General features: G+C 40.3%; 1 protein-coding gene across 1 annotated transcript in view; it reads right to left on the bottom strand.

Annotated features, from left to right (window-relative positions):
- Window positions 1-18: 18 nt before the first annotated feature.
- Window positions 19-11,833, bottom strand: part of LOC110974906 (zinc finger MYM-type protein 3-like) — a 144,679-nt gene continuing 132,864 nt past the window's right edge. Inside the window, exons 20-21 of the mRNA XM_087146662.1 lie at window positions 11,122-11,257; window positions 19-3,590 (exon numbers count right to left, since the gene is read on the bottom strand). Coding sequence (XP_087002788.1) covers window positions 3,398-3,590; window positions 11,122-11,257 — 329 coding nt within the window. The 3' untranslated portion in view covers window positions 19-3,397. The remainder of the gene's footprint in view (window positions 3,591-11,121; window positions 11,258-11,833) is intronic.

Below are 11,833 nucleotides of genomic sequence, written 5' to 3'. Positions count from 1 at the left end.
CAACACATACATGTGCAATCAGTTTTAGGTTTGTTTTATTCCTCTTTACAAATGTGACAACGATTTCAAATGGGCAGGTAATTGTTTACTAGCCCACCATGTAAGTTAAAGAATGTGTTTTACTAGCCTGCAGCAGTTTTTTGTAGAATTTGTATGCTGGTCTAGTGGGTCAAGACCTGCCATAATATTCATCAAATAATAGTTCTATGCAATATGCCATGATTAAATAGCAAGTACATGTAAGATAATCTACTATACACAGTGATTTTGAGTGCAGTGCTAAGAAAAATTTTACAAAGTGAGTGACTGGACCTGTCATCTGTAAGTGAATAAAATCGTTCAACAGCGCAAATGTAAAAGTTTTTTTATAAATTGCTGAATAAATCCTGAAATATCCCTTCATCTCCTGAATAAATCCCAAGTCCCTGCCCTCCATCAAATAAATAGCTGCATCACATGAGTTAACAAATTTTGGTATCCATGGATTACAACTTCTCTTTACTATGGAATTAGAAACAATAGGTTTTTGTGATGTGGCCATGCTCGGCATTGGAATGAATAATTCAGTACATGTGACAGACCCACAAATCATTTAGATATCGTGTTTAACTTTGTCACAATCAGATTACCTACATACATGTATGTCTATATCATGGACAAAAACAATGAGTGCATAAGGTTACTGTATGGACTAAAACTACAAGCATCCTATTTATTGTGACAATGTGATCTTTAACCAAAATACTGTGCTTTTAGTAAATACCACAAGCCCTACTTTTACAATACAAAGCTCGATAATTATGCGTACATGTGTAATTTTTATACTACATCTTAAGAACACAAATTTGGAAAGTCACTCAAATTTTCAATTTAAACCTCACAATATTTTTACATGTAGCTCACATGACCAAGCACTATGTTCACATGTTAGGCATGCGCACTGTATCAGTCACTTATCTTCATACATAGTTTTAAAAATGCATGTGTGCATGAAACCTATCACTGCACTGTTCAGAAGACATGTTCAACATGTGCTGGGGTAGCTTAGCACACACATCTGTGTTTTGCCAACATCTTCCAACAATTTTCTGTTTGTCTAAACTAATATCTTGTACCTCTAAATGCACACACTAAATTTGAATCTGTTGCAGGAGTAAGTAAGTGCTGAGATCTGGCTGTTTAAAAAATTGAACAGCAAATGAAATTGTCTACACAAATATCAAATGTTACACTGCATCACTGTTTAGAACAGTTGTAAAAATAAGACGAACATTGTGTTTGTCTACCAACAAACACTGAGCTGTGTTGGGGAATTCTTTTGGTTGGAAAAATTTGAAATTGGAAAGGGTGGGAATCAAACAGCAGTCATAAAGTCCGTAATTTAAAAGTTTTCACAGCTACATGTTTGGCGGTACATCAAGATCAGCGACGATGCTGATATACAAAGCCCCGAAACAGTGTGGCTTCATTATATGCATTACATGTACAAAGTATATTGATCTCACAGCTTACTGCTCTTACCCCCATTGGTCGAGTTGCTGTCATTAGCAGCTAACGGTTTTTTCATTATCAGTGCATGGCCGATATGAACAGTGTGACAAGCAAAATACCTTAGACCATTAATGGATGTGGATATTTACTCTATTTTTGATGGGCAACTTCAGACTGTTTGGATTGATTTTTTTGCGATTTTCAATGATGATGGTGATTCAGGTGATAATATCATCAACCCAATTTTTGGCACAAATGTTGCAGGCATAAAGGTCAATGTATCTACCAATTTTCAAGGGATTCTAGCCAACTTTGCCACAGACATCTATTCAAATACATTTTTTGAAATTTTTTACCAGATGGGACTAAAATTTTGCATGATGTCATCGAAACATGTTTTGAAGAATAACATTGTCGGAGACTAACACAGTTAAAAGTAAGTTTATATCTGTGACCAATTTTAAATGAAGCACTTCCGGTTTGGACCAGAAGAAGAAATGCAGATGGAAAATTACTTTGATAACTTAGTGCAAAAAGTGAGCTGCGGGAAGTCAAGGTTGATTTTTATGTGATTTTAACATGAATGAAATTTAAGTGCATGTATTTTAACACCTGATGACATCATGCCTTTTTTTGCTAGTACATTTTGGGTGGCTTAGGCTTTGCTTTGTGTCATAAAAGGCTTCGAAAATCTGTGTACAAAGTCAATGGGGAAAAAATTAATATTCAAAATTCTATCATGTGATAGAAATTCTATCATGTGACGACGTCCTGAGATGTCATGATTCGGCACACATCTCCAGATGATAGTCTAACTGTACCTGGTTTGAAGGGAATTTTAATGTCTATGGGGAAAAAGTGGAACAAGAAAAAAAAAATTTAACAAAAGCTGCTTCGGTTGGTGCAGCTAATAAAAAATCTCTGATGCGCACTAATCCAAGGCCCCTCACCTCAAAATCCTCCTTACAAGAAGTTTTGGGTTGACGTTTTGAAATTGCATAAATCAATTTGTTCCCATCCAACAAGATATTTGTAGTCCCGTGATGAAATTAGGGCATACTAATTATTGTTTACAAAAAATAAATAAAACTTTTATTGATGTTCTGCTAAGGTATAACCTTTTAGAGGCTGATTTTATCAGTTTGTAGTGCCTAGCACTTTAGAAAATGTTTCATTTTTAAGTTAAATTCATTTATCATTGCATTGCAGGTATACATAACCCCCAAACAGTTCTTTCAACTTTTTCAGGAAACAAAAATGGGGGTTGGAACCACAAGATCACAAACAAGTACAAGGCATCTCATTTTTAGTTCAGGAGATACACCAGAATTAAAAAAAAATTTCGTTTTGGAACACAAATTTTGTCCTGGACGATGGCATCATAATGTCAGAGTACTATGCACAACTTGGTATCAGGATTGATGTTAATACCAAGTTTAACATTGTACCATTCAAACGAAAGCTACTCTGAAAAAAGTTTTGAAAAGGGAAGACAAAAAGTAAAGAACAGATGAAATTACAAAACGGCGATTGGAATTAGAAAATTTTACAGAAGAGGTTTTCCCCTCCTTTTTGAGGAGCAAAGGAGCACAGTATGTACTTAATGCCGACAAGCTCCACTCAAGAATATATAAGCAAACACTGCAGAACACTATACCAAAGATGCAAGCAATCTGCTTGATTCTCAACTTTGACTTATGCAGTTACTCTTTTGCAGAACATATTCAATGAGTGCAACTCAATTATTCGTGGAGAAAGATCTAAACTACAGTGCCAATAACCATTGAAAACTGTTATTGTAGCACAGCATATGTACATCAACACCCCATGTAGTCGTTCCAGCTGCTCCTTATTGTATGATGTCAGTCAGGCATGTCAGGAGACTCTCATATTGAGAATGCACATCTTAGTAATCTTCATCCTTATTAATTTCGGCCCAGGACTCGTATATATCCATCACCATCAACATGCGAGTTAGTATCTTGGACATGTCATGATCTGCCAGAGGTGCACTCGAGTACCACACTGGACTGTCTGGAACACAAGAGCGTTCTGGTACAAGGTAGAATAATTCACTGTGGCTCTTCACTGAGTCAGGGCTGTAGAATAAAAATCAACACAGTCACTGTAACCAAAAATCAAACTAGACTTTGCATGCCTTTTACAAAGTGGAAGAGGGTTACAGGTTCAAGTCTGATTTAATTGCTCACAATCTTGATGTCATTCACCCTTGCTCTGAGTCAGGATTAACATTTTCAACTTTCTACCAAAATTGACCTATAAACTTTGTAGACTCCTCCACAGAGTAGTGGGAAGGGTCTGCTAGCAAATACTTATCCATAGAGCCACTTCCTGTGCGGGTGTAGGGTGCAGTGCACCTGCTAAGAGTTCACACAGTTGGCTACCTACTGTACCCTGAAGCATGCCCACTATTTTCCCTTATCTCAACAGCTATGGCAGCCTCGTGTATTGAGCCTTCCTATCCCTGTGGGGAGGGAGGAGGGACAATCTGATGGTAAGTATTCGCTACTAGATGCCACACAAAGGGGAGGGGGAGTGTACAGCACTCATCGAAGCCATACAGCCACTATCTATGCAGAAAAGCTCTGCAACCAGGAGATGGGAGTGAGATGTTACAGTGTGCTGTAATACTACAGGGTTGAGTAACGATTGATAAATGCACTCATTAGAAAATGAGTATAACCCAGACCTCATCGAGGTCTGAGGTTAAAAATACCTTTTTTGTGTACATTTCTCTCTGTTTCTTTAATGCATACACTCTGTGCACCATTTTATTGCCTTCTATCCCTCTCTGCTGAAACTTCTAGTGTGGCAATAGTTTCTTTCCTGTCTCCCTAAACAACAACACCTTTGTCTTCCCTTCTTCTTGGAAGTGGGATTAAGTAAGAGGGATTAAGGGAGCGGGTTGCCTTACACCCCTTCTACCCTCCATCCCATAATTTCCCCTCTCCAGAGTGCCCAATCAGGGTATTACCCCCTGTGGTGGTAACAAGACTGTCCAATGGGAGGGCAAACTGGTCTAGGAGTCTAGCAGGAGGTTGTGGCCTACATGTGCCAAATATTGTGGGCCATGTGGAATTTCCATACCTTGCCACTGAACTGCGAATGGCACAATACTCTGCACCTCGTTACCCATCTTAGAGCAAAAACTGTTTGTTAGTCACTCTAAAAGTTCAAATTCCTGCAAGTGGGACTTCCACCGAGCTGCTGTTCTGTAAAGATTGAAAGTTGGCTCTTTAGATAAGTCAAGGTTATTCCAATTTGAGTGGATAATTTGTTAACTTAGAATAAGTGTATTTGTGATAATTTGTTATGATGCCTTTTTGTACTTTTGCCAAGTTCTAATGTTAAGAACTCTGTAAGCCTAAGCCTGTAAATAGAAGAAATATTCTGGTATGTTTTGCTGTGGCTTTAGGCAAAGTGAGAAACAGTCCCTTAGAAAGTTGTTTGATGTTACTGAATACAGACATATCTTTGGTGAGAGATCTCCAGCATGCATCCCATGCCTGACTCTTTTAGATACAAAGACATCTGGCTGAATTATTTATGGGGAATAGCCAGAAAGGGACTTTGGTGTTTGCTCCGCCTGCTCCTGAGGTATCTCAACACTTGTATGTATGCCAGTCACTGCTTGGTCCAGGTCGTCAAGGAGTGCCTGGTCCTCAGCCCCACTATTGTATCGGATGTTCGAACTCAATGGAAAGGAATGAGCACAACTCAAACAGAATGAAAGGAACGCAGAGACCTAGTCTGCTTGGTGGAACTAAACTCAACAAAATTTCATCCTTTACACTTCTTCTTTTATACACTTGGACTGGCCGCCAACGCGGACCGATATATGCAAAATTGTACCAAATTAACATAACAGTGGTTATCACACCCACTGTCGCCCAGTATCACCATAATGCCAGCCATTTTGTGACACCAAGTGTGCCAGCCATCTTGTAATACCAAATCCGCAAGTACATGTACCTGTACAATCCTTTGAACTCTTTTCCTGTGAAAACACCAAGCTGAGCTTTTTGCTGGAATGCCATCTCATGACAAAACTCCTTTGATGTTACCAGCCACACACCTACTGAGGAACTTTGATTATTCTCAATGAAAACTTGGGCAACATAACCAATTTTTGTATTGTAGTCAGGCACCCGAGATATATATATTTTCTTCTCACTTTGGTTATATAGTCACCGGTATTATAATGATATCCTTTTAATGCGTAGCTTATATGGTTGCAAGTCCCAATTGCGCACAGTACAACTGAAGTTGACAACTGACTTTTTCCCCAAAGGAGTTGGTTTCGGTTCCTGCCATTTTGGGTGAACCAGGGTTACATGAGTAAGCTAAGAGAAATAAACATGGGCTTACGGAAACCCTTTGCTCTGTCTGGTGAGGTTGATGGCTGGCTTATGCAGCTCATGGAGCTACGCACTCTTGCCATCAGCAATGCTGTTCTTCTGGAATGGCCCTCAGATTAGAGGAGATCGTGAAGGTAGCAGAACATGAATGCGTTGGAGGGTTTCCAATGTGCTGCTTGTAAAATGTAGTTAAATGGAACTCCTTTGAGCTGGTACCAAGAGGTGCTTTGATACTGTGTGCTGAAACTCTGGAGTCATCTTGGGAAGCTGGGCGATGGGGTTAAGGCGAAACCAATGTGATGAGACTCGTCACATCTCCCCTGATTAGTGCAACCCTGTTGAGGTACCACTTCAGGGTTCCAACTGGGCACCAGTACTTATCTTCTGGTACAAGAGTGTGACTGAATATCCGGAACAAAGGTATCAGGAGGATTGAGGGAGTCTAACTGGTTCTTTGTGAGGAACAAGGTGTGAGGAGCCAACCTTACTCCGGTAGTAGCCATTAAATATGTCCAGGATCAATTAATAATGCTTGCAGTTCGCTCTGTCCTTGCAATGTGGCAACTGCTAGTAGAAAGGCCAATTTTGCTACACTGTAAGTAAAGATGCCTGTCCTAAAGGTTTGTATGGGGAATGTGAAAAGTTGTGGTCCAACAGATCAATCAATTATGGAAATGATAAATGTCGGGGCAAGAATGGGGCAACACGGACTCCTCTGCGATGCTTCTGTTTATTTTGTTTGTGCTTATGTGATATTTGAAGAAATGCACACTGTATGTGAACACTCTGGCATACTGGATCGACAGCATCGATGTGCCATACCCCAGATTCGAGGTGTCTGGAGCACAAAAACCAGTATTTTGTTGCTTGCTCCTAATGCAAACAGGTCTATGTGTGAATGATCCATCATTAAGAAAATCTGTTTGGTGATGTGGGGCTAATGGAGCATGTCCCATGTGAGGAGGCAGATTTGGGCTAACTGCGTGCCTCCCTTGTGGTTGGTGTATGCCATCACTGTAGTATTGTGGCATGTGATGAGAACTGAGCGACCAAGATGATCCCACAGAAATGTCAGGGAGCATTGAACACTGCTTGCATGTCCAGGACATTAATATGGAAATTTTCTTGACCTGGGCCCAACCTCCCTGCCATCTGGTACAGGTATGGATGAAGTGTGGTGTCCTAACCAAAACAGGATGCTTCCCTTTGTTGGTTGTTGTCTGGAAGAAATCCACCTGCACGCTACGTCGTGTGGAGTCATCCACTACTGGAGGTTTGGTCGGAAAAAAGAATTGACAAAACCATAGGATAGATGGAGTGTGGCCAGCAATGAGTCAGTCGTCCAGGAAAAATGTGAGGTTGGTCCTGTATGTGTAGCACTGCTCTGACAGCCTGCACAATTCTGGTGAAGTCCCGAGAGGCAATTGACAGATTGAACAAAAGTGCAGTGAAGTCATTGCTCCTTGGTATAGTACTGTACTTTTGAGATTGAGGACTGTGGCCTATGATGGTGTGTGGCTCAAATCAAGGATTGTTTGCAGTGAGCCCACGGAAACATTTGGGGTGGATGAGTGTGTTTAGCAGTTCAGGTTTAGGATTGGCTGCCATGCTCCTGTGTCCCTCTTTGGTGTTACAGAAAAATTTGACAGGAAACTGGATAATTCATCTATCGACGGAGCTATACACGTTGCATTCTTGATTCTGGGCTTGAGTAAGACGCTTATATTTGGAGGTTTATCCTGTCTGTGGCATTGATGCACTTCACTTTGGCCTCCACTGCCTGCTGGGATTTGACGGTGAGAAGGTTTGGCTTTATCAAGAGGAGAGCTTAAAGATGATTTCTGGCTCCTTCTGACAGAAAAGGGGATCTGAAACGTCTCTCTGGTGACAGGAAGTCATGATTGTTGAGATATGTGTAGTGTGTGACTCAGGTAGAGAGAGCTTTTGAGATTGCCAAAGGTGGCAGAGAACATGTCAATGAGAATGGTAGTGCCATACTTCCAGCTCCTGACAAGATATTCAGACAGCACGGGCATGAAGGTCTTGGTATGCATGCTAAATCTGGAGGCCTTTCTTGATGAAGTCGGAATATATTTGGCAGGGTCAGCAAACAGATTACATAGGACTCATTAAATGCACTTCTGGCCATGGTCAGCTTATCTTTGGCTGTGTTCAGAACTCGTGGCACCAACATGTAATCTTCAAAATCTTTTGGCGGAAAGCAAAAGAAAGTCTGCTCACTTGTTGAATACATTTTGCGGTAAGCGATATTGTGAATGCGCTTAATGCAGAACTGGTCCTGTGCAAGGACTGGGCAATGTGAAGAGTCCTGCAGTTTCTTCCACGGCTGAAGGATTGTTTGAAGGATTGTTGAGGAACAGGATCGCGTTCTGATACAGTGGACTCTGAGAGGCTTAAGAAGTGGATTGTGTCGCAGTGGACCAGATGGAATGGTGTTTCCAAGAGGGATAGATTTTTAGTACCAATGATATCATCCCCTCTGATGTCCAAAGAACCATTGGATTGGGAGGGTTGTGGTAATCCAACTGCTGAGAGTCCCAACATGTACATCAGGGTTTCAAGGCTGTCAGTCTCACTTATACAGTGTACTCACTTGTCTGGGCGATTTAACAGATGATTTAATAGTTACAGTCACAAACCCATTTTCAACCGTGCTTGTGCATTCCAAAAGAGGGTGCTCTCACTGTGCATTTATCATTTCATTTATGGCAAAATATGGCAGATTTTGGGACCATAAATTCTTCTAACTAATCCCAATTCTTTAAATCAAAGCGAAGTCCAGTCATCAAGTAGGAAACAGTCATGCAAGGTCATCTCTACAAATGCTTTACAGATGCCCTACAAATGCAACCATTTCTGTCAAACACAGATGTCTTGGGCCAAGACTAGATAAACATAAGGAACTTGGCACACTTAATAAACTACTCTGCAAATTGGGCAATGGGTAGTCCTCCAGAGAAATATGCACAGAAAGTTCTTTTATACTCATTCATAATGAAGAGTGCAATTTTTAACCCTTGCTCAACCTTGTATTTTTACCAGTGTTGTAGGTGAGTAATTTTTCCCGGTACAGAGTACAGAGTGTTTTTCTATGTGCTAGATACGTCATTTGAATTTTCAGGTCCAGGCACCAGACTAGCAACATCCAAGTTAATTGACATACCATTCTCAGGAATACCCTAGTTTTGGGCCCAATCCAAACCTACCAACCTCTTGGATCCCAAAACTGTTTTCTGAAAATTCAAAAGTTGTTTTTTTTCATTAAGAAATTGTATTTTGCACAAACTGAGCATATCCCTCCATGTGATTGTTTTGACCACTTGTCTGGATTGGGTTAGTCAGAGTAACTCCTGAGTAGACTGTGTCAACACTTCTTTACCCATAAAATGATCATACAAAAAATCCATTATCAAGGTTGAAGAGTGAAATGGGCCCACATTCTCACCTGATTTGAAATCTTAAGAAAGCACATCACATGCCAAGGCTTTTGGAATTTCCTGGCGTGGATTTTGTTGTTGCCTGCTCGCTGACCAGCCATAAAATGTCTCCATTCTTGTTTATTTCCGTGGATTTTTAACTTGAGGTTTGGTCTTGTCAAAGATTGCATCCGAATTGGACCCTCTTTAGACAATTCATACACAGGTGTTCTATGCCCCACACTTGTTGCCATGAAGCCCTCAATCGGTGAATTTGGAAAACTTGAAAAAAAATTTTTTGAGCCACATATTTACGGTGGCAGTTAAATGTAAACTACATAAAATATTGGAGATTGTTTGTCACTACTTCCCCACTGATGCATAAGCGGCTCCAAAGAGTCCCACTAATGCATCATGAATATTGATATCTAATGGACAGCCGATTCCAACAATGATCAGATGGTTACCGGATACTGTTTTCACACGAGGTTTGTATTCGTGCGTGCATGCCCTGTACACACATACATGTACATTGTGTGCAAACACATAATATTATGTACTGTACATTTGCTTTTTTTTTTAGCATAATATACACTTGCAACCGTTGAACTACATTTTTTTTCCCCGGTGTGTCAAAATCATCAAAACCCATATTTTAAGGGGGGGGGGAACGTACGATCATATTTTCAAGATTTCCCACAGGAAATCGTACTAGTTGGCAGGTCTGCAAGATGACTTTTGCGGTGCTGCGATCCATCGTTGCAGTGTGTGTGGTATATGATGTGATTCACTGTGACAGCACCCTTTTTCCAATCGTACCGGCCACTTCCGATGATAATAATTTGTCTGATGGTTCGTGTTGTGAAATAAACAGAAAGGTCTTTGAACCAAGACTAGGAATACCCAATACCCCAGTGTTTTGCATACCTGATTGGAGTGTAAGCCCACAGACAGTGAATATGACATTATATTTAATTTTTTTTAAGTTTTGGCCACAACTATTATCGGTCTGCAAGGGCCAATTTCTTGTGTCATTGTATTTTAATGGCTGTGGTAAGTTAAAGGATTTTTTTGAGTATGGTTCATCAAGTATGAGTACCCCATGCTCAAGTAAAATTTGGTTCAGAGTATTTTGCAGCCTGAGTACAAGTATTTTTTTTTTTTTGAATATGAGTACTTGGGAATTTGAACACAAGGATGGTACGAGTACTCTGAAAATGGTACTCAAGTACTACAACACTGATTATTATAGCATACATCTCTCTTCCACCTGGTTTCAGTGCTATTCTGCATAGGTAGTGGCTCTATGGCTAAGATGAGTGCTGTAGACTCCCCCCCCCCGATGTGCAGGGTCAACTAGTCAATATTAAGCCATGAAGTGTTCCTCCTTTCTAACCACTGGAGGGAGGCTTGATGCAATATCTTGCCGTAGCTCTTGAGAAAAGGAGAAGAAAAGTTGGTAGGCAAGCAGCAGGGTATGGAGGTAGCTGATTGAGTGAACTCTGTGCCCTAAATATGCATACATGTAGGTAGTGGCTCTGAGGGTAAGATGAGCACCCTACACACAAACTGTAGCATGGACATGTGGGGTTGAAATCATGGGTTGAGGAGTGAATTTCAAAGTCAGATTCAGAAATAGAGCTACTGATGTGTGACTGGGCAATATAATCTGGTTCCCGACAGCACTGAAAGTTCAAAATTTTGTGATGAGGCATTTTTAAACTGAAAAATAATTGTCAATGGTGATTTCAGCACAAGTTTCTGGAAACAAACAGGTTTTCATGCTTACATGTGAGAATGTTAAAGGCACTTACCATTTTGACAAGTAGAATTCATATAGCCTAACTGGGCAACGCAAAGGATTTTCTGTATTCTCTGACTGCTCCAGTCGAGAAGGTTCCATCTCGGAATCACGATCCCGTTTCCTCTTTCCAGCAGGTTCTATCACTGCTATTACAATAAAGACAAGAAAATATTTCTTGATCATATGATAAAAATAAAATCTGTAAGTGCTTTGCGCTGACATTTTTTAAAAAGATAAATCAGCCAAACTTTATATGAAGTCAACTGCCTCAAACTTTGCATTATTCTTGACAGGAACCTTGTCTTTCACAAGACAGTGCATAAACAAAGGTGTACAAAACCAGTAGCAACTATTGAAGTGTAAGGGCATGTACATTATACAACTGTCACCCACTGTGTCAAGGTCATTGGTGTTTTGTCCAGCCTTTGGGGCAAATGTTGGGAAGGACCCCAACACAACAGGCACCAACTGTTTGTTATATCACAATAATAGATTTCACGAATGACAAGGAAATCATCATCATGAAATGCCACGATATGCCACTGCGATCAAAATTATGTACCATGATACTTGAAGGGTGGAGCTAATACACTTAAATGTAAGATAAAGTTGAAGTCAAGTTGGACATAAAGTTGAAGACAAAGCAAATGGTTTTACAAAATGACATTTTGGGTCTAATGCTCCATAATGTGTCCAATAAAGCCTGTCTTTCGGTAAAACTG

The sequence above is a fragment of the Acanthaster planci genome, linkage group LG15 (assembly GCF_054643075.1).
Source record: "Acanthaster planci isolate LZ-2023a linkage group LG15, COTS_SCS, whole genome shotgun sequence".
Classification (NCBI taxonomy): domain Eukaryota; kingdom Metazoa; phylum Echinodermata; class Asteroidea; order Valvatida; family Acanthasteridae; genus Acanthaster; species Acanthaster planci.
This window is presented reverse-complemented; position numbering and strand designations above follow the sequence as displayed.